The following is a 20,817-nucleotide window of genomic DNA, read 5'->3' on the forward strand; positions in this document are numbered from 1 at the left end:
ACTCAAGAGAGGAAAACACTTTTCCTTATTAATTAATTATATCGGTAATTCGAAAAAACATAATTATTTAACTAGATGGAAACAATACTCTGGATAAATTTATCTTTCAATGTAAGTAGAATACACAATGAAAGTATTTAAAGTTAGTTGCTTTTAAAACAACTTTAAGTACTTTTTTACTTCCTGAAAATGCAGTAATGTAACCACACTGCTTACATCCAAATGGTTTTATCACCTGTGTTCGCATGTTTTTTAAATCCTAATAAACTAACAGATCTGCAATCGCATTCAGCCCATTTATGCGGCTTCTCACCTGTTTGTGTTCGTACATGCATTTTCAAATCCCGGGAGTTTTTACAAGAGTAATCGGATAAAATACATTTATAAAGTTTATTGTTTCTAGCCGTATGTGTTCAAATGTGAAGTTTCAAAGATCTATGTTCTGAACGGGTGATATCGCATACGCCACATATATAAGTTTTTTCAATGTGTGTTTGCATATGCCTTTTTATAATTGCTCAAATTTATCTGAGATGATGTCTGAAACGGCAATTCCTACAAGAATTTAGGAACACCGTAAATTTAAGTCATTAAGATCTGTTCATTTTGAAAAGAATCTGGCAAGAATTTATAAAAACGATGAAAATGTCTATTACTTTATGAGTATATCGTGACTAAAAGTCTTCTGGTGCTCAGCATCTCGCTTAACAAAGACCTTCTCTGCTCAATTTTGTACGTAAAAGAACTTCTATATCAGTCTTTTATTAAATTTAGCTGCTTTTAGACGGGAAATGTATCTAAAATACAATTCTTTAATTTCTTTTTTTTTTTTGTTACATTTCTAAATCTATTTTTATGAAAAGCTTTATGTTAACTAAGACGCGATTATGAAGAAATAACTTTAACAACAAATGAAATTAAGATGCATCTTTAAGGAAAAAAATTTAGTGTTCTTTCATGTAGTTTTGATTTGCCTTAAATTTGAACCACGTTTTCGTTGATAATAAGGTGCATAACCGCTTCCACATGAGCAAGACCAATTTCAACATGGTATACGGGTATCAACCCAAGCGTTGTATAAATTAAAATAACCATAATCTTGAGCATAATAACCCAAACGATGTTGCGTCTAAAAAATAAAAAAAAAGCTAAAAACTACAAGAATATAATTTTATTAAATCATTTTTACAAACACTAACAAACCTTAGATCCATGCAAACAAAAACTGAAAACCTCTTTTACAAGAATATCAAGAAATAATCAGAAATCCTGACAAAATTTCTTTCAGTTTTTCATTTTTTAGTTCATTAAAACATCCACTTGGAAAATTTTACAAATGCATACTACACATATTTTCACTTTTCCAGAATCTCTTCAGTCTGCAAAGTAGGTTCGCAAAGATATCTCGGGTCCATTAGAATATCTTCAAGGGCAACAGCATTCACCTCATTTACATTCTTCTCGCCTTTGTGCCTACGCATATGTTTTCTCAATTGTCCCGATTTTACACAACTATAATCACATTTACTGCATGTAAATGGCTTCTCACCTGTATGTGATAGTATATGTTGTTTCATATTTCCAGAAGTTCTACAACTATAATCACAATCATTACATTTATATGGCTTCTCGCCTGTATGTGTACGCACGTGTCTTTTTAATTGTCCAGTATCTCTACAACAGTAATCACATTCAGTACATTTATATGGCTTCTCCCCTTTATGTATTAGTAGATGTTTTTTTAAATCTGCATAAGTGGTACAACAGTAATCGCATTCAGTACATTTATATGGTTTTTCACCAGTATGTATGCGCATATGTTGTTTTAAATTCCCGGATTCTATACAACTGTAATCACATTCACTACATTTATGTGGCTTTTCGCCTGTATGTTTTCGCATATGCCTAGCAAATTGTCCGGACGCTTTACACCTATAATCACAAAATTTACATTTATAAGGCTTTTCGCCTGTATGAGTTCGCACATGTGCTTTCAAAAGTCCAGATTTTGTAGTTTTATAATCACATTCACTACAATTATAGGTATTATCATTTAAATGGGTTTTTATATGTAATTTCAAAACATTAAATGATAAACTATTATACTCGCATAAGGTACATTTATAAGTTTTCTCAACTGAATGCTTTCTTCGTGTATGTCTTCTCAATAAATCTGAAGAACTAGAAATATAGTCACATTCTTTACATTTAAATGGTTCTTCGCCTTTATGCTTTAGCAAATGGATCTTCAAATCTGAGGATGTGGCACTAATATAATCGCATTCAGTGCATTTATATGGTTTCTCTCCCAAATGTTTTCTTCGCCTATGTCTTCCCAATTCACCATAAGTACTACACATATATTCACATTCACTACAGTTATACGGCTTTCCGCCCGTGTGCGTTAAAATATGTGTTCTCAATTCTGTGGACGTGACACTTTTATAATCGCATTCTGTACATTGATGTGGTTTTTCCCGAAAATGTTTTCGCATATGATGTTTTATATTTCCAGGTTCTGCACAACGGTAGTTACATTCATTACATTTATATGGCTTCTCGCCTGTATGTCTTCGTATATGCCTCTTCAAAATTCCTGACGTTGTACATCTATAATCACATTCGTTACACTGAAATGGTTTTTCACTTGAGTTTGTGGGGATACGTTGTTCAGTATTATAATTTGGATTATCAACAATCTGTTCAGATGTAGCAGTCATATCGTTCATATTAATAACTAGGTTTGCCTTCTCTATCGCTCTCTTTCTCTACTAACATATTAACCAAAGTAATTTTAAAATTCTCACTTTTACAAGTTTTCTTTGGTAAAGACTGCACACACCCATTTTTTTGGACTTCAATATTTTTTCAAGCATTTTATAATCTTAACTTAGCAGCTACTTAAATTTTCCTCTTCAGTTATTGGATTGAACACAATAAATAGTTCTGCAAACTTCACCATGAAATTCCAAATCTGAAAAGACAAAAGAACAGTATCAATATTTAAATTATCTTTTTTTCTCTTTCCTCGTGACACCATTTTGCAATCAATTAAGACTTTTTTTTTCATTTCTTTTACCGTAAACATAATTTTTAAGATCCTCTTAATAAGAAAAGTGGTTTCTACAAAGGATTTTTACTGATGAAAGCACAACTCAATCCTGGAAACGCTCAGAAAGTTTGAAATTTGAAATTTTCACAGATTGACCTAATTGGGCAGTTGGACGTTTAGCCCCGCCTTAAAAAATAGGCGATTACTTTACTTTACTCTTCTCTCGATACATCCAAATACACAGCTCATCACCGGACATTGAGCTGTAAGAAGCTCCAAGGAAACAGAAAATCAAAGGGCTAACAGCTGGATTCGAGTCTGGGATTTCCACATGAAAGTCAACTTTTCTCTATCCGAAAAACAGATTAAAATTAAAATGATTAAAAGTTATAATTCTATTAAAAAATAGTTCAAGCAAATGATGGGACATCGAATTGTTAAAATATTTCAAGATGGTTAATGAAATAGAAATTAACTAGCTGTTACCAATAGTTTTAGATTAACTTTAACTTAGTATATCCTTAACAAAAACTTACAGTTTAAAATGTTAAGTATAAGGGTTGATTAAACGCCAAAAGGTACACAAATCAGCAAGTACCCAACATTTCATTAATACTTCATTAATATTTAAGTAATTTTACTGCATTAAATTTCATTTATTTTTTTGAATTTATTAGAGGTCACAGACCCTTATGCTGGCCATTTTCGTCTACAAAATATTTGTTCAAATAGAACACTATTTCTTAGATTGACTGTAATATCTAATCAACAAACTATTAATCACAGGTTAAAAAAAAAAAATTTATAAAAAAAAAATATGAGGTTAAAAAATTCAAAAACTTTTTTCAAAAATGCTTGCACCAACATTCATCAATGATTTTGTTTATTTTATTTATTTATTTTTATTTTTAAATAAAAATCTTCGGTTTAAGTTCGTAATTCGATTAAAGCAATTGTTACTTTATTTAGTAGTCAAGCGTTTTTAATAATAGGTAATAATTAATCTGGCTTTATCGCAAATAATATAGTTTTCTTCAATTCTCAATCTAGGTATTCTTACCGCAGTGTTATATATTTGGAATATAAGATATGCATATTTTTATGACAGCTAATTATACCAGTATTTTACCTACTATAAGTAAAATTAGAGGGACTACATTAAATTACAATTGAGAAATGAATAATTATTGTTGAATAATTTACTGGATATTACCTACGCGTTATTTGTACTCACAAATACTTCGGTAAGAAGAATTCTAGACTGAAATATTGTTTTAAATCCGTGATTCAAATTTAAACAGTAGCCGACTCTAACTTTGTCTTTTTCTATTTTAACATGCATGTATATGTGACTACTCAGAATAAAGGGCCTAATAAAGATAAATCAGAAGAATAATTTGGAATAAAGCTATAATAAAGTACCTATTTAATTACGAAGATATAATATACATTTTATCATAATTATAACAAAAAATAAAATATGAATGAACTAAGGGAAGGGATTAGCTATGCGGTTAGCGTATTGGATTCCCACGTGGAGGTTCCGGGTTCGAATCCAGCTGCTGACCCTTAGATTTTCTCTTCCTAAGAGCTTCTTACAGCTCACTGGCCGGTGATGGACAGTGTTGTCTGTAACGAGAGAACACTGTCCGGAGGCCGGCAGTGCACTGAAAAAAACTCCGGGCGCCAATAACCTCAGATGTTGACGCGATTTAAATCAATAAAAAAAAAAATTATGAATGAACTGGCCAGCATAAGGGTCTGTGACCTCTAATAAATTCAAAAAAATAAATGAAATTTAATGCAGTAAAATTACTTAAATATTAATGAAGTATTAATGAAATGTTGGGTACTTGCTGATTTGTGTACCTTTTGGCGTTTAATCAACCCTTATACTTAACATTTTAAACTGTAAGTTTTTGTTAAGGAGATTTTTGGACTTTTTGGATAGATTTTCCTTTTTGTCTGTTTTGCAAAGTTACATATCTGCTTTACAGATTTTATTAAAATTTGGAATAATAAATTCTACCATTATAACCTAAAAAGGTGTTAAGTCCGAACCGTAACTACCACTGGAGCGATCTTTTTAAAGAATGACTATAGTTGCGGTCCCCCAAACCATCCTCAATAACAATTTTTTAGAGAAAGCGTTTTGAATAAAATAGGAAGGTATTTGTACGTAAATAGCAAAATTAAAAAGCGATTTCAGTACTTCCTTTTAAGAGGAGTAAGAAAAATAAACTGCGATTACAGTACTTCTCCCTAAAAGGCAAATATTTTGAATCGAATTCATTGATGTAAATAGGTTCACTCATTGATAATTTTAACGATTGCAGTACTTCCTCTTAGTAGGTGTAAGAGCATGGTGGCACTTCACAGCCACGTAGAGGAGCTTTAACCACTTCTTCGTGGTAAATTTTATCCAAATCGAACTAAGCGTAATAGAAATATTGGTAATAATAGTATTAGAAAAGGCCTTACTTGGGAGGGGCAAACTCCCCTCCTTATGAGTCATAGCGACGAGACTTTTAAAGTGCAAATCTGTACAAAATTTCGATTCGAATGACACTTCATTCATGAAAATCGGTTCACGTTTCGATAATTTGAAACGATTACCATACTTCCCCCTAATAAGGATAAGAGCAGAACGTCGTTTAAATGTTACGTAGGAGTGCCCTAAACCTTTCATCCTGCCAAATTTTATTAAAATCGGGTTAACATTTTCAGAGTTATTAGTAATAATAATTTTGAGAAGGGGCCTCACATATATGGGGCTAACTCCTCCCCCATTTGATGTACAGCGTCGAGACCCCCAAGAGGCACATCTACATAAAATTCCGAAACGAATGACACCTCATTCATGAAAATCGGTTCACGCGTTTAGGCGCTACGTTGTTTACAAAAAAGGTAACAACAAGAAGAACAACAACAACAAGAACAAGACCAATTTTTGAAAATGCCGTTTTTGCTCATTTTCAGTAACTTTTTTCTCGTAATATATTAAATCTGGGTTTTGACAAAAAAATTACAGTTATAAAGGAGGACTTGCCCTATAATTTAAAGAAAATTTGGGAATTTTATCTTTTATAGAAAAATAGAAAAAAATTGTCAAAGTTGGGTGTTTTTCAACGTTACACTTTTTCGTGCTTAACCCTTATACAACTGTCCTACCGGACAGTTTTAATAAATAGAATTGCACCTATTTTACTTATTAGCAGTAAAATTTGTCACAACTTGTGATATAAAATTATATTTATCTTATTTTTTTTAATAAATGAACTGAAAAATAGCTAGGTTAAAATATTCCTTTAAGTCTCTTTGAGGGACAGTTCTACCACTAAATTGTTACAATGGCTATCGAATATTGAATCTAAGAACCGAATGCAGAAAATGGTTGTTTAAACTACGCTAAATTTGGTGGGTGTAAAAAAAACAAAAAAAACTCCATTTTTAATCCTTGGATCCACTTAAATGAACTAATTGCAATCTCTAATGGCCATTTTATCAATTCCAATAAAAGACGGATAACAGGTTACAAACCTAGAAGAAATTGTTCTCTACATAGTATTCAGCTATGCATTTGGACATGGTTTTGAGACTGAATGTTCATTGGACACTTCTGAGTGTATTCAGTTAGACAAATCAATTACACACTTCATTTTTGTATGAAAGCAATTATACGTACATGAACTTGTGGAAAAATATTCGCAAGGACTAGTCAGCATTCAAGAAAAATGGTTATTTGATAAAATAAAGAATTAATTTAAAAAAAGGATTCTCAATATTTAAAAATCAGAGTAAACTGAATTTGTATAGACTCAACAAAATAATGTTAATGAAAAAGACACATTGATGGAAATTATGGAAAGGAACCTACATCACACAGAAGATACAAACTATCTGAATGAATCTACACCAGATAGCCCAATTAATTAAAGAAAATTAGACAAGATGTTGAGTTTACCTATCATGAGCCTTAATCTGGAAAATTATAGCCTATTTTAAGCTCTTAAAAACAAAAAGCTTTTATTCGATTTTACTTTGGTGAACTAAATAAATAAAGGATTTGTAAAAAAATGGTTTACCTCTGAAAACAGCTTCTCTTTGATCGATGATTGATATAAAAATTGGCAGTAAAAGCGAAAAACTGCTTTTATAAAATTTGTACCAAGTTTAAAAAAAAATTGCTAAAACTTTCTTCTATGAAGTATGATCCGTCAATTTGTCTAATGAATGTTTATTCCTGAAAAATTGAATTTTCATTGATTACTTTTAATTAGGTACACAAAATATAAACATACGGATTGCATAATATGTAATTTAATCAGAAACCCTATAATAACCTGCCTCCTCAAATAGAAGGTATGTTCGATGCTAGAGCTCTCTATTGCCACATCGTGACGTTATAAACACGCTGAAGAGCCATGCTTAAAAATGCTGGCTGCTCAGAACAAAATCTTTTCTAAAAATTTATTCTAGAAATGCCACCTACCGTTTAATACAAATTATTAAGCGTACAAGAATATGGGAGCTTAGTTAAATTAAATCACATGTTCATAAATGTTTTCCCGACTGGCAAAGTACAACAAATCAATGTCTCTTTTTTTTTCATTAATCTCGATGTCCGATAACGAGTATGGTAAAATAAGAAATAATTAAAAAATGATTAGGCATAGGGAAAGAATTATGTATTGTACTTATGATAGAGTAGGGATTATAATTGTTTACTGGTGCTAGGATCGCTACTTTAATAACACTGTTCAGAATACTTCGCCGTATGCACTGGCATGGTCTTACCTATGAAGAAGGTTAACTGAAACTGGTTTGAAACCACGAAGGCGAACAAATTAAGTTCGCCAGTTATCTGGAAAGAACAATGGAAGAAGTGATCTGTTCCCAAGTGCGTTCAATAAACTGAAGTCACGATATAAATCTTTTCAAGTCCATCTAATTAATTATTGTGAGTCTGGTTGAGACTCTTCTCAGGATAGGAGGTTGCTCTATTGGGAAAGTAGCAATTAATTTAGGGCCAGTTATATAACTGAGAATTCAAACCAGTTTATTTTTAATGTTATTCCAACAAATCGATTGCTCACTGAGGTCCATGAATCTAACAAAGGTGATTAAAAGGGCTTCAATAAATTGAACATTGGTCTCTAAGCGTTTGTAACACTAGGAATTATTTCTTGGACATCATTTGTCTGCTTATTTCGGGTTATCTTCGGTTCTTCTGTCTCCACAACAGGGTCGCACAATCATCCGTACCGTCTTAAGACAGAAAATCACCTACGTGCAAAATATCCGCAACTTCTGTCTTATGTTTCCTTTAACTGCTCACTCTCAACAGTATTTGAGGAGCGTTATTATTCTTGACAGAACGTAAAAAAAAAAAACTGTCTCGAGACACAAATTTTCATCCAAAGAAAGAAATAAGGGACAAATCTTAAAGTTATCTACAACGAATATAACTTCTAATAACGTTTTTAATCCGCTAACTGTTCGATACAATTAAGAGTTTTATACTATCAATATATTAATAATAGTTAACTATTAACTGCAGTCTTTTTTTTACTTATCTTTTTACACTGAATAATTAAATAAATACCTTTACTAAGTCTCTCTATTTTATCTATAAGCTCATACACCAACAGGACCTGCTTATCACGTCTGAAACATTTCGCATTCCTCTGTTCTTCAGTCATTTTAAATGATAAATGGTTTGCAGATCAAATCTTGTACTAGTGAGAAATTTACTGGTTCTACAGGACCTAAAATTATTTCTCTTCTTCAATTCCTAGAACAGTATATTCATAATAAAGAATTCATTTCAAATACATCATAAACTACTTTTTTGTCTCATATTTCTGAAAATAGTTTAACAGTTGTTGCTGATATATCATTATTTAAATATGATAATTATATAAACCGCAAAATAATATCATTTTGAAAATATATAAGGTTCTATCATTAAACTGTTTATTGAAAAGAAGATAAGGGAACAAAATGATTCAAAATAGAGATGAAATATAGTTGATTAAGCTGAGCCAACTAAACTAGATCAAATTAAAACAAATTCAATAAAAATTATAAGAATCAAGAGATATTACCTCGAAAATAATGTAACTAACTCCGTAGTTTTCACTTTTAAAACCATAAAAGAAATCGATTCAAATTTTCTCCCTTAAGATTTAACCAATTACTTAAAATTCTGGTTTTACATCGTCTTAATTATTTTTAATAAGATCAGAAATGCTCATTTCAAATCTTTACAGTTCTGAAAATGACAAATGTAATTAAGCATTCGTTTAATAAACAAAAAATTTAATGAATCGAAAAGTTAGTGCATTGAGAAGATTTTTATCAACAATGGCCAGAGAAAGTACGGTTCATTCAGTATATACTGTTACAATATACGTATCACTCCATCTCTAAAAAAGCTTCTGAAGGATACCGATGGTATCCAAAACGAATACAATGAAATTGTCTCAAAAACCAAAAAATTCTATGGCTACTGCCGATAAAAGCCTTCTCATACAAAAAACATTTATTTCAGGACATATGCGAAGTAGGATACGTGCAAAATTAGATCTCTAAGCTCTTAGAAGCAAGTATAAAGTCACGGAAGTGAAAATAGAAAATAAAAAGCCTTAAAGTTCAATTGTCAAAAACATAATAAGCAAAAGAATTCTTAAAAAGAATGGAAACGAAAGTTAAATTTTATATTTTATACTTATATCTGTAGAAATCTTAATAAAAATACGCTTTCGATTTTGATTTTTGTGAGTGGATGTTCTTTTATGTGCACTCACTTCTGTATCCAAACATTCTTTTAAGTTCTGCTCTAAAAAGGTTTATACTCACTCCTTTTTTTTAGCAATATATACTTATTTCTCTTTCGTAAACAATACAAGGTTCCTTGTAGCTGAAGACTTGTGGACACTTTAATAAATTACAAATATTTGTGAACAGTTTCTAAGATACAAATATGTCTTTCATAAAACCTCTCTCAAACTCCTGAACTAAAAAAAAAAGTAGCTGTGATTTTTCTTGTGTGAAACAAAGTTATATCAGAAAACAAAAACAAGGCTTACCTCAATACACTTTTGAACGATGATTAAGTTATAAATTTGAAGCAAAAGCAAAATACGGCATTTTTCTATTGGCAACCAAAGTGGAAAAACTCCAGCGAAATATGATCCATTTATATGATTATTATTATGTTATTTTCAAACAATTAAGCACGACTAACAATTAATTTCTTAAAGTTAAAATAAATAAACAGTCTTATTACAGTGAAGTAACCCTTCTTAACCTTCCTCTTAGCAAAATGATTATGTATATTAAATGCTTATTTTAAATATGGTTAATGTATATATTTTTTATATGTTAATATATATTAAATCAAATAAATATTAAACATATTATATTTAATGAATAAATTATATTTTTAATATTTATTTTAAATATGATTAATTAATATTTTATAATATGTTTAACTTAAATAAATTAAATAATTATAAATTTTGAATATGTTCATTACTTTAATATATTTAATACTCGAGTTCTTTGCTTTCATTTAGTGAATACAAAGCTACCTGCATATCAAAACTCCCAATGGATGGATAAACGTTGGGGTAAAAGCAACACCGAGTGAAATACTGAACGGCCATTGGTTCGTTTCGTTCAATCAATTCCATATAAATACGCGCTCACCGAAGGACCCTGCAAACATTACTAACCCATCTACTGAAGAACATGCCGCCCAAAGTGACTGGAAAAGCAATGAAGAAGGCCGGCAAGGCCCAGAAAAACATTACGAAGAGCGACAAAAAGAAGAAGCGTCGTAGGAAGGAGAGTTACGCCATCTACATCTACAAGGTGTTAAAGCAAGTACACCCTGACACAGGAGTTTCTTCCAAAGCTATGAGCATTATGAACAGTTTTGTTAATGATATATTTGAACGCATCGCCGCAGAAGCTAGCCGCTTGTCTCATTACAACAAGCGATCAACAATCACATCACGAGAAATTCAAACAGCTGTTAGATTGTTGTTACCTGGAGAATTAGCTAAACACGCTGTTTCTGAGGGTACGAAAGCTGTGACAAAATATACTAGCTCTAAATAATTTTTATTGTACATGAAAATCATTTGAACGGCTCTTTTCAGGGCCACCAAATTTGAAGTCACTTTAAGGTTCAATTACCTTCAGTTCTAGCATATGAATCTCCGCTAGCGAGTTCGTTTTGAATATATGTACTAGTATTTTTGTGTCGTAAGTACTCTATCTGTAAACCAATATTGGTTTATTATGATTATTATTACGATCAAGTATTATTATTAGATTATAGATTATTATTATATCTCGAAGAAATGAATATCCTAAGTATAGACGACATAATATATTATAAATTAAGGCCAAGTTATTTTCTGTTAACGAAATTGATTTGGCAATGAGTTATTAACCTTACCAAAATGATAGGGAAAATTTATGCGACTTAAAGTTTACAAAAAACTATAAATTTAAATGCATACATAAAAACGTTTCAGGATTAAATGCCTATATGCACTCCACAATTCTATTACATACAATATTTCATTTACAACTAAACGTGAAAAAAATATGTATATTTTTAGTATTTTCCAAAATTTACAATGGAGCAAGCAAGTGGTGATATTTCGATGGAAAAAAATGAAAACTTGCGATCTTTGAATTTGAAAAAGATTTATAAAAATTACTTACGTATCAACATAAAATTTGGTTAAGCAGGTTGTACATGTTTTGGAGGAGAGTATTCAATAAACAGTAGTTATAAAATTGTCATATCTAAATAATTAAAATTGTGAAACTTACTGACAATTTCTTTTAAAATTTTTAAAGTTTGGATTTTTTTTTGAGAAATACATATCTAACAAGGGAACGATATGATAATTTATTTATTCAAATTATTTTGATTACATTGTTTTTTAGAGAGAGAAACGGTAGTAAACAAGTAAGTTAAAAATGTTTCAGAATTTAAAAAGTTTGAATTTATTGCAAAAATAAAGTAAGTGATTTTTTTCTTATCATTTTTAATTATCATGAGTATTCTTTTTGTATTTTTATTTCAATCATGTGTGGAAATACATATAGCATTTTCCGCCATATCTCAGCTCAATTTCAAATAATGGTGAACGAGTGGTAAGAGACAATCAGGTTTATACCACTAATGTTTCATGGTAATCCACAAGGTGGGGGTAACTGCATTAGTATAAAAGAATCCTGTCTAACAAGTGGTCTTATTCACATAACCACTGTACGTTGAGTAAATATAGAATCAACATGGCACGAACCAAGCAGACAGCCAGGAAATCTACTGGAGGCAAAGCGCCTAGGAAACAGTTAGCTACCAAGGCAGCCAGGAAGAGTGCACCTGCGACCGGTGGTGTTAAAAAGCCACATCGTTACAGGCCAGGCACCGTTGCATTGAGAGAAATCAGGAGATACCAAAAAAGCACTGAATTGCTAATCCGTAAACTACCTTTCCAGAGACTGGTCAGAGAAATTGCTCAAGATTTTAAAACAGATTTACGATTTCAAAGTTCTGCTGTTATGGCTCTACAAGAAGCAAGTGAGGCATATTTGGTTGGTCTTTTCGAGGATACTAACTTGTGTGCAATCCACGCTAAGCGGGTGACTATTATGCCTAAAGATATCCAGTTGGCTCGTCGTATAAGGGGAGAACGTGCTTAAATTACCATGGTTAATGTTAACGGCCCTTTTCAGGGCCACCAATTTACATCACTTTTCATCTGAGTGTTGCGCACTCATTTCCGACATATCGAAATGGGGAAGGCCCTAGTACAAACCAACATCAGCATAATTTTTTCTAATAAATTTGTTTCAAATTCACTTTTAATTTTCAATTATCCAGCATTGGCTGAAAAATTATTAAATTTTTATACATTGATATTTCTAATATGTCAAAGTGCAGCACGCCAACTGCAAAGTGATTCTTCTTTCCACATTTGAGTAATTAATTTTGGAAGAAAAACAATTTGAATGTGGAATATTTTTATTCATTTTGGTGCTAGAGTTTATTTAGAATAATATAAATAGAAAGATTAAAATATTATTGACATTTTTGAAAGTTATCAATAAAAAAAAGCACTCAACAAGGTACGTATGTACTCTATGTACAACTCATTCATCACTTTAACAAGGAATAATTAAATATCCTTTCTTTCTTTTGCAGAATAAATAAATTGTTAATAAACTTTGGATTGTGGGTAAAACGTCTGTGCATTTGAAAATTTGTTAACTTTATTCAACATTTAAAAAAAAATAAAGAAAGAAGTTTTAAACCCTAAACTATTGATGAACCATGAATTGAGATGTCTACGTTATGGTCCGGTCCTTAGTATAAGAACTAAGCAAGCCAGTGCGCTTGTGTTACTGTAATACTTCAGCAGCTGGTAAGCATAATGACGCCTGCTCAACCCGATGGTCAAATGTGGAACTTTGTAATCTGCTATACTGCAGCAGTCTTGATTGAATAATAGCGCACATCTTGAACTTGTTTTTTTTAATCAAATGTTCGTCACACGTGAGGTACATAACGATGTTGTATCTGTTATTAGTCAGCCTTGATTGTTGCCGGCGGCTATGGAACTTAAAGTAACACCAGCGATTTCAAACATGGTCACCAGACCGACTTTGTAGCCAAGAAAATGATTCGTTCTTGACAAGCAGGTATACTCGAATAGTGATCAGCTATGTGACCAAAATATTTGCTTAAATAAGTATCGAACCCTAAAATTTATATAATTTTTTTATATTTATAAAAATGAACGAGAGTATGAAAAGGAAGGACCATTGAACGGGATATACTAAATGGCGGTTCTTAACATTACTCGTACATCGTACCATTTGTGTCCGTTCCACCATACTCCCTTACCACAGGATCCGGTCCTTACCGATCTCCAGTTAGTCGTACACAAGGATTTAGCACGATTCTATCCGTTCACACGTCAGTTTTAAAAATGGAAAGAGCGAATTGTTTTTGCCTTTCTTTCGATTCTCTCAGCTTATTTTGATGAAACAAAAAACGTTTTCGTTTGAATTTTCCGTTCTTGTATGGATAAGATTTGAGGATCCCATGGACCATGATGAATACCACAACGGTATTTTTATTTTTTTGTTAAAAAGCACAATCAACAAAATCACCTGTAAATGGAATTTGGTAAAATCGAGAAAATATAAAAATAAATCTACGTCAATGTGGACTAAACAGAGAGATAGATTAAGGCTTTTCCTCTCACTTTTTCTTGCAAAACCTACAAAATCAACCAAGTGGTAGTCAATGGAAATATCTGGAAGAGAATAAGAACGGATCTTCACAAATTTGAACGACTCACTGAAAAGAACGACTTTGCCTATCACTGATTGGTACTAACGTGTATGGTTGAATTTCAATACAACGTCTGGAACCCCTAGTAAAGCAAATGTTTGGAGGGGGTAACACAGTAAGGTATAAATAGCGTCTTCCATCGTACAGAAGAATCAGTTCGGTTTCTACACCAAGTAAAATGACAGGCCGAGGCAAAGGTGGCAAAGGATTAGGAAAAGGAGGTGCCAAGCGTCACAGAAAGGTTCTGCGTGACAATATCCAGGGAATTACCAAGCCAGCTATTCGTAGACTGGCTCGTCGCGGCGGAGTAAAACGTATATCCGGTCTAATATATGAAGAGACACGTGGCGTGTTAAAAGTATTTTTGGAAAATGTGATCAGAGACGCTGTTACATACACGGAGCACGCAAAGAGGAAGACCGTCACAGCTATGGATGTTGTATATGCCTTAAAACGACAAGGTAGAACTCTGTACGGATTTGGAGGCTAAACTGTGTAGTGTGTCTGCAACGAAAAGTAAGCTACTATTTCAACGGCCCTTTTCAGGGCCACCAAATTTTAAATCACTTGAAAATGATGAAATGGAACAATTCAGTTAGTCTCCGCAGAGCTGGACAGAATCATCGAGCAAAAAAGGGGGTTTCGAATTTTACTAGTTATTTTTAAGTCTTCTTGATAAAATCATAAATAAAAATATTAAATATACATATATAAAATAAATTGAATTTACTAAATCAAGTAGCTCAAAGAAATGTAACAAATTAGGAATATCAACTCGTAACTTATTGGGAACATTCAATGTTTGATGATATGCCTAAAATGAACACTTTGAACAACTAAATAGAATAAGTTTAACAATAACAAGTTTAGAATTACAAATATTATTTTTTAATTTAATTAACCTCAACACGTTTCCACCACACTAAATCTTTTAATAACAAACTCAGTTTTAATTTTTTATATTCAGTTAAATTTTTTCGTGTTTAGTGTAAACAAATTCAACTTTATTACTTATTAACTAGAAATTTAAAAATATGAGATCCAATAACTTATTTAATAATTCTTTATTCTTGTAAATAATTACTAAATATAAATTTAAAAAATTAATTCAAAAAACTTAAAAAAAGAACAAAATAAATAATTAACTTTTTCTACGACCAAAAAACCCTCCCATAGTTTAGTTAGTTCTGATGTCGCCCACCCACTGCACTTTATTTTAAGCATGGCGTATACAAATAAAGTTTAATAAAAACATCAAACAATGTAACTCAAGTTTCTTAGATCAATACTTGTAAAAATTTAGATTTTCATTGAAAATGTTAAGTCAAATATTTATTCTTTAAAATAGTTTATATTTCTTTCGTGATAATTATTGATTTTCAATCGAAACTTAAGAATTTCAGATGGGGTAAAAAAACGTAGGAGACCTAAGTTCAATATAAGTATAAAAATGAATTAAGGTAATATTGACTTGAAATATTGTTATGAAAAATCATTTCACTATGATAAATCATTTCACATTATGAACAAAAGTATGTAATGTATTTCTTGCTCAGTTAGTACACTCATTTGACACTACGTGTAAGCGCTGTACCTGGATGGTAGTAACCAATAAAATTGCCGCACTTCCACTATATATATTGGTTGCTTTCAGCTGTTGAGTTAGTTCTCAATAAACAATCACAGCTTACGAATAAACGATGTCTGGTCGTGGCAAAGGAGGAAAAGCTAAAGGAAAGGCAAAGACGAGGTCATCCAGAGCTGGATTACAGTTCCCAGTCGGAAGAATTCATCGTCTTCTTCGTAAAGGCAACTATGCTGAGCGAGTTGGTGCTGGAGCGCCAGTCTATTTGGCAGCAGTGATGGAATATCTAGCTGCTGAAGTGTTGGAGTTGGCAGGAAACGCTGCGAGGGACAACAAGAAGACCAGAATCATTCCACGTCATTTACAATTGGCTATTAGGAATGACGAGGAGTTAAACAAGTTGTTGTCGGGAGTAACCATCGCACAAGGCGGTGTACTACCTAACATACAAGCTGTCCTGCTTCCTAAGAAAACTGAGAAGAGCTCCTAAATTATTTCAACTTTGCTTACATTTTAACGGTCCTTCTGAGGACCACCAAACGAATCAACTTAATTTTCTGAATTCTAGTATCCTCCCTTGAATTTCTTCTTTTACTTCTACTTAATTTATAATTTATTTGTTCTGTACTCCGATAACGTATTCCATAATTCAATTTAATTTTTTCCATCCTATTCGGTCTCATTCAATAAAGTCTCTAAATTAAATTTTCTTAATTTAAAGAACCTAGTTAAAATACGTTTTGAATAAATTTTTAGCAGTTATCAAATATTCGTAACGTATATTCTGGGTAATTAATCCAATAACGCAAAATATTGCCCAGCTATCACATAGTCTAATTTCTGTAAATTAAAAAAAGATTTAAAAGACTCATTTTTATTTATTACAAATAACTTCCTAGATTTTCGTTGTTTACAACTTAGTACCGTAAATAATTTCATTGAGATAGAGTAATTAAGTTTAACAAGAACTGAAATCTGAAACAAAGAAACTGCAATTGTTGGCAGGGGTCAGCAGTAATTACGTAATTATATGTTCCATGTTTCGGTCACCTCTGGTGTCATCTTTAAGAACTACAATTGAGCAGTGAGCAGTCGTTAATAACAAATGTAGGGTACCAACAAACCACATGTTCTAGTAAGTTGAGAAATTACATATATCACGCCATTTTTTAATTATATTTCGTTCATGAGGTCCACAAAATAAACACGACGAGATTTTGGTGTTCTTCATTAAGACTAAGAACGTTCATTATTCATAATTTAATTTAAACAAAATAATTAAAACTATTAAAAATAACTAGTACGTATTCTATGTACATTAATTAAAACTAAAGATATGTAATATATAAATACACTGGGCCAAAAAAGTCTGTGAACACTAACCTAAATTTTATTACTTTTATTATTATCTTATTAGAAACTTCTTTTATTTTCAAATGAAATATACTATTCGATAGAGAGAAACCAGAGTTTTTCATTTTATATTCAATCTTTTATTTTTGTTCAGCAGGAATATCACAATTAAATGTTTAACAAAACAACACCCCAAACGAATGCAAAAAAAGTCTGTGAACAGCTGTATAAATATGTAAAAACATTAAGATAACAAACAGAAAAACGATTGAATAAAGTTTCAAAGTTCTCTATTGTATTGTAGAAACCACTACAGTCAGTTTTGTGAATAAATAATCTAATTAGTACATATTTAACCACTAATATGGAAGTTCCCAGACCAATTCGAGAACTTATTGTGACGTTGCGAAATGAAAGAAAAAGTATTCGAGAAATAGGGAAGATAGTTCAAAAAAACCCTTCAACGGTGCATAATATAATTAAAAAGTACGGAAATGTGATTAGTAGGCCACGCAGTGGACGGCCACCAAAACTTAATTCCTTTCATAAACGGCAAATTCTGAAGTCTGTTCGAGAAGAACCCAGGACAAGCGCTCAAAAAATCAGTCAAGAATTATCAAGTGGTTATGTGTAAGCGTAACACCATATACAATTAGAAATAAATTACATGAATACGATTATTGCGGTCGAGTCCCGAGGAAAAAACCTTTAATCAATAAAATAAATAGTAACCGCCGATTGGATTTCGCGAAAGAATATGTTTCTAAGCCTTCTAGTTTCTGGGAAACCGTAATCTTTTCAGATGAGTCGAAATTCAATGTATGTGGGTCTGATTGACGACAAAAAGTGTGGCAAAAAAGAAATGAAGCTATGAAAATGAAAAATATGAAGCCTACTTTTAAGCATGGGGGAGGCAACATTCTGGTGTGGGGTGCATGAGTGCTAAAGGAGTGGGCAAGTTAGATCTAATTAATGGTATGATGGACCAATATGTGTATGTGGATATATTAAGACGCAATTTAAAAGAAAATTCAAAAAAATTAGGGTTGGAGGGAACGTTTGTCTTCCAACAAGACAATGACCCGAAACATACCGCACCAAAAACTCGGGAATGGCTTTTAAATAATACACTCTGGCGCCTAAACACCCCTCCACAAATGCCAGACCTTAACCCAATAGAACATTTGTGGGATGAAATCAGCCGCGAAATAAATAAACGAGGAATAAGAAACCGTGAACAACTAAAAAACGCTATTTTAGAAGAGTGGGATAAAATTCCAACATTGACGACCACAAAATTATTAGGATCGATGAAAGCTCGTTTGTTGGAAGTGATTAGGAACATAGGAGGTCCTACAAGTTTTTAAAATTTATAATTCACGTACAATGTGTAACAATGATTTATTTCTGCAAAGTGTTCACAGACTTTTTTTGCATTCGTTTGGGGTGTTGTTTTGTTAAACATTTAATTGTGATATTCCTGCTGAACAAAAATAAAAGATTGAATATAAAATGAAAAACTCTGGTTTCTCTCTATCGAATAGTATATTTCATTTGAAAATAAAAGAAGTTTCTAATAAGATAATAATAAAAGTAATAAAATTTAGGTTAGTGTTCACAGACTTTTTTGGCCCAGTGTATATAATTCAAATTCTCAACTTAAAACTTGTTTTAAGCTCTTAGTTATTTCGAATTTTTATTAACCTATTTCTTATTTTATGCTGTGTTCTTTTAAATTTGTAATCATAGAGAAAAATGATTCTAATTGAATATGTAGGTTTGGTACTAACAAATCATTAAACAACGAAAAATTTTAACAAATTTTTAAGGAAATGGCGAAAATTACCTTATAAAATAATCCAATTAATAAGCATTGACGTTCATCAAGTAAGTATATCAAATAATAAATATTTATTGGAATGTTTGAAAAATACAAGCAACATAGTTTTAAAATAGTGTCACCCTTTTATGGGGGTAATTTCTAAAAGTGCTAATTTCATAAATTATTTGAACAATATTGAATTTCATTCTTAAACTAGCTATTTTTTTGCATTAGTAAATGCCATAACAAGCGGTTGTAATTTAATTAATACTAAATTTCGTTCTAAACTAAAGTAGGTTATGGTAAATGAGGAGCAAAACAAGTGTCGAAAAATTGTGGCCCTGAAAAGGGCCGTTAAAATAAATTTGTTCTGTACTTTAGTACTCCTGGGAAGCATGACCTCCTCCGCCACCACCACCTTTCTCGGTCTTCTTAGGCAACAGTACAGCTTGAATGTTAGGCAGAACTCCACCTTGGGCGATGGTTACTCCCGACAATAACTTGTTCAATTCTTCGTCATTCCTGATAGCCAGTTGTAAATGTCGTGGAATAATTCTGGTCTTTTTATTGTCCCTGGCAGCATTACCAGCTAACTCCAACACTTCGGCAGCCAGGTATTCCATTACAGCTGCCAAGTAGACTGGCGCTCCGGCACCAACTCGCTCAGCATAGTTGCCTTTACGAAGCAGACGATGAATTCTTCCAACCGGGAACTGTAAACCAGCCCGTGAAGATCTTGTCTTAGCCTTTCCTTTAGCTTTGCCTCCTTTGCCGCGTCCAGACATTTCTGCTCTGTCCAATACCTATAAGATACTGAATGACTACAGTAAGTGTGAGCTGCCCTTTTATACTGTTAATCTAACATTGTCATTGGCTGAGTTCGTAAACTTACAGCAGAGCCATCTGCTGGCAGGCAATTCTATATTTAGTATGCAAATAATTTCATATTTTTGTTTCAAATCTATTATTTTTTTTTTTATAATTGGACATTAAAGTATAGAATTGAGTTTTCTATTTAAATTAATAGATTAAAAATGTTTTTTTTTTTTTTTCTTTAAATGTGTCTTGACAATTTCGAAAATGATTTTAAAATACTTATGATTTGAAATACATAATCGCTTTTTGGTTTTTCCCCTTTCCCATTCTCTAATTATTACAAATGTAACAAATTTTTTTATTTATTAAAATTATTTTCACATAATTTTATTGAGAAAAGTTTGGAATTATTGGCTGGGGCAGCAATAAATTACCCAGAAGGTAAGCAAAGTAATGCTTACAATTCCTACCACAAAACAGCGCCACAATCCAATGCAAAAATATAAATACCTACCAATTGAGCTATTTTGGCAAAAATATGTAAAAACTCAGAACCTTTGCTCTGTAATCACACTTCAGATAGATTTCCTCAAATTTGAAATTCTAGCAATGCTTTTAACTCAAAATTCTAAAGGAGACCTAAGGTAACGTTAAATGTTGCTGGTATTTTCCTCTTGAGTTAATGGACACCCTTTATAAGATTCATTTTATGTGGTACTGAATGAGATCACGATCCTAATTCTTTAAAATTTTCCGCCAGAAACACCAATTTTTAGTGAGGATATTGTGTCATAAGTAAG

General features: G+C 31.8%; 6 protein-coding genes across 7 annotated transcripts; 4 read left to right on the forward strand and 2 right to left on the reverse strand.

Moving 5' to 3' along the window:
- Positions 1-1,156: 1,156 nt before the first annotated feature.
- On the reverse strand, positions 1,157-10,396 carry LOC141448564 (uncharacterized). 2 transcript variants are annotated; one of them, XM_074116995.1, is made up of 6 exons: positions 10,144-10,396; positions 9,914-10,066; positions 9,160-9,326; positions 8,658-8,846; positions 7,138-7,295; positions 1,157-2,974 (listed from the first exon to the last, which is right to left on the reverse strand). In XM_074116995.1, the coding sequence occupies exon 6, from the start codon at positions 2,727-2,729 to the stop codon at positions 1,356-1,358; it is 1,374 nt and encodes a 457-aa protein (XP_073973096.1). In that variant the 5' UTR covers positions 2,730-2,974; positions 7,138-7,295; positions 8,658-8,846; positions 9,160-9,326; positions 9,914-10,066; positions 10,144-10,396; the 3' UTR covers positions 1,157-1,355. The 2 variants fall into 2 exon arrangements, with proteins under 2 accessions (XP_073973096.1, XP_073973095.1); XM_074116994.1 differs by having other exon boundaries at positions 9,914-10,071.
- A 253-nt stretch (positions 10,397-10,649) lies between these two features.
- Positions 10,650-11,230, forward strand: LOC141450072 (histone H2B). The gene has a single exon (XM_074120108.1). The coding sequence runs from the start codon at positions 10,808-10,810 to the stop codon at positions 11,177-11,179; it is 372 nt and encodes a 123-aa protein (XP_073976209.1). The 5' UTR covers positions 10,650-10,807; the 3' UTR covers positions 11,180-11,230.
- An 889-nt stretch (positions 11,231-12,119) lies between these two features.
- Positions 12,120-13,025, forward strand: LOC141450071 (histone H3). Its single transcript, XM_074120107.1, has one exon. The coding sequence runs from the start codon at positions 12,374-12,376 to the stop codon at positions 12,782-12,784; it is 411 nt and encodes a 136-aa protein (XP_073976208.1). The 5' UTR covers positions 12,120-12,373; the 3' UTR covers positions 12,785-13,025.
- Positions 13,026-14,579: 1,554 nt separating this feature from the next.
- Positions 14,580-14,997, forward strand: LOC141450073 (histone H4). Its single transcript, XM_074120109.1, has one exon. The coding sequence runs from the start codon at positions 14,620-14,622 to the stop codon at positions 14,929-14,931; it is 312 nt and encodes a 103-aa protein (XP_073976210.1). The 5' UTR covers positions 14,580-14,619; the 3' UTR covers positions 14,932-14,997.
- A 1,119-nt stretch (positions 14,998-16,116) lies between these two features.
- On the forward strand, positions 16,117-16,702 carry LOC141450080 (histone H2A). Its single transcript, XM_074120120.1, has one exon. The coding sequence runs from the start codon at positions 16,142-16,144 to the stop codon at positions 16,514-16,516; it is 375 nt and encodes a 124-aa protein (XP_073976221.1). The 5' UTR covers positions 16,117-16,141; the 3' UTR covers positions 16,517-16,702.
- A 1,886-nt stretch (positions 16,703-18,588) lies between these two features.
- On the reverse strand, positions 18,589-20,028 carry LOC141450079 (histone H2A-like). Its single transcript, XM_074120119.1, has one exon. It carries the CDS (start codon positions 19,984-19,986, stop codon positions 19,579-19,581), a length of 408 nt encoding a protein of 135 aa, XP_073976220.1. The 5' UTR covers positions 19,987-20,028; the 3' UTR covers positions 18,589-19,578.
- Between the last annotated feature and the right edge of the window lie 789 nt (positions 20,029-20,817).

The sequence above is a fragment of the Rhodnius prolixus genome, unplaced genomic scaffold (genome assembly GCF_049639745.1).
Source record: "Rhodnius prolixus isolate KJV_2025 unplaced genomic scaffold, Rpr scaffold_2, whole genome shotgun sequence".
Taxonomy (NCBI): Eukaryota; Metazoa; Arthropoda; class Insecta; order Hemiptera; family Reduviidae; genus Rhodnius; species Rhodnius prolixus.

Bases quoted from the DNA above. Each gene is read 5' to 3' on its own strand.
- LOC141450072 (XM_074120108.1), top strand. From the start codon at position 10,808: ATGCCGCCCAAAGTGACTGGAAAAGCAATGAAGAAGGCCGGCAAGGCC.
- LOC141450071 (XM_074120107.1), top strand. From the start codon at position 12,374: ATGGCACGAACCAAGCAGACAGCCAGGAAATCTACTGGAGGCAAAGCG.
- LOC141450073 (XM_074120109.1), top strand. From the start codon at position 14,620: ATGACAGGCCGAGGCAAAGGTGGCAAAGGATTAGGAAAAGGAGGTGCC.
- LOC141450080 (XM_074120120.1), top strand. From the start codon at position 16,142: ATGTCTGGTCGTGGCAAAGGAGGAAAAGCTAAAGGAAAGGCAAAGACG.
- LOC141448564 (XM_074116995.1), bottom strand. From the start codon at position 2,729: ATGAACGATATGACTGCTACATCTGAACAGATTGTTGATAATCCAAAT.
- LOC141450079 (XM_074120119.1), bottom strand. From the start codon at position 19,986: ATGTCTGGACGCGGCAAAGGAGGCAAAGCTAAAGGAAAGGCTAAGACA.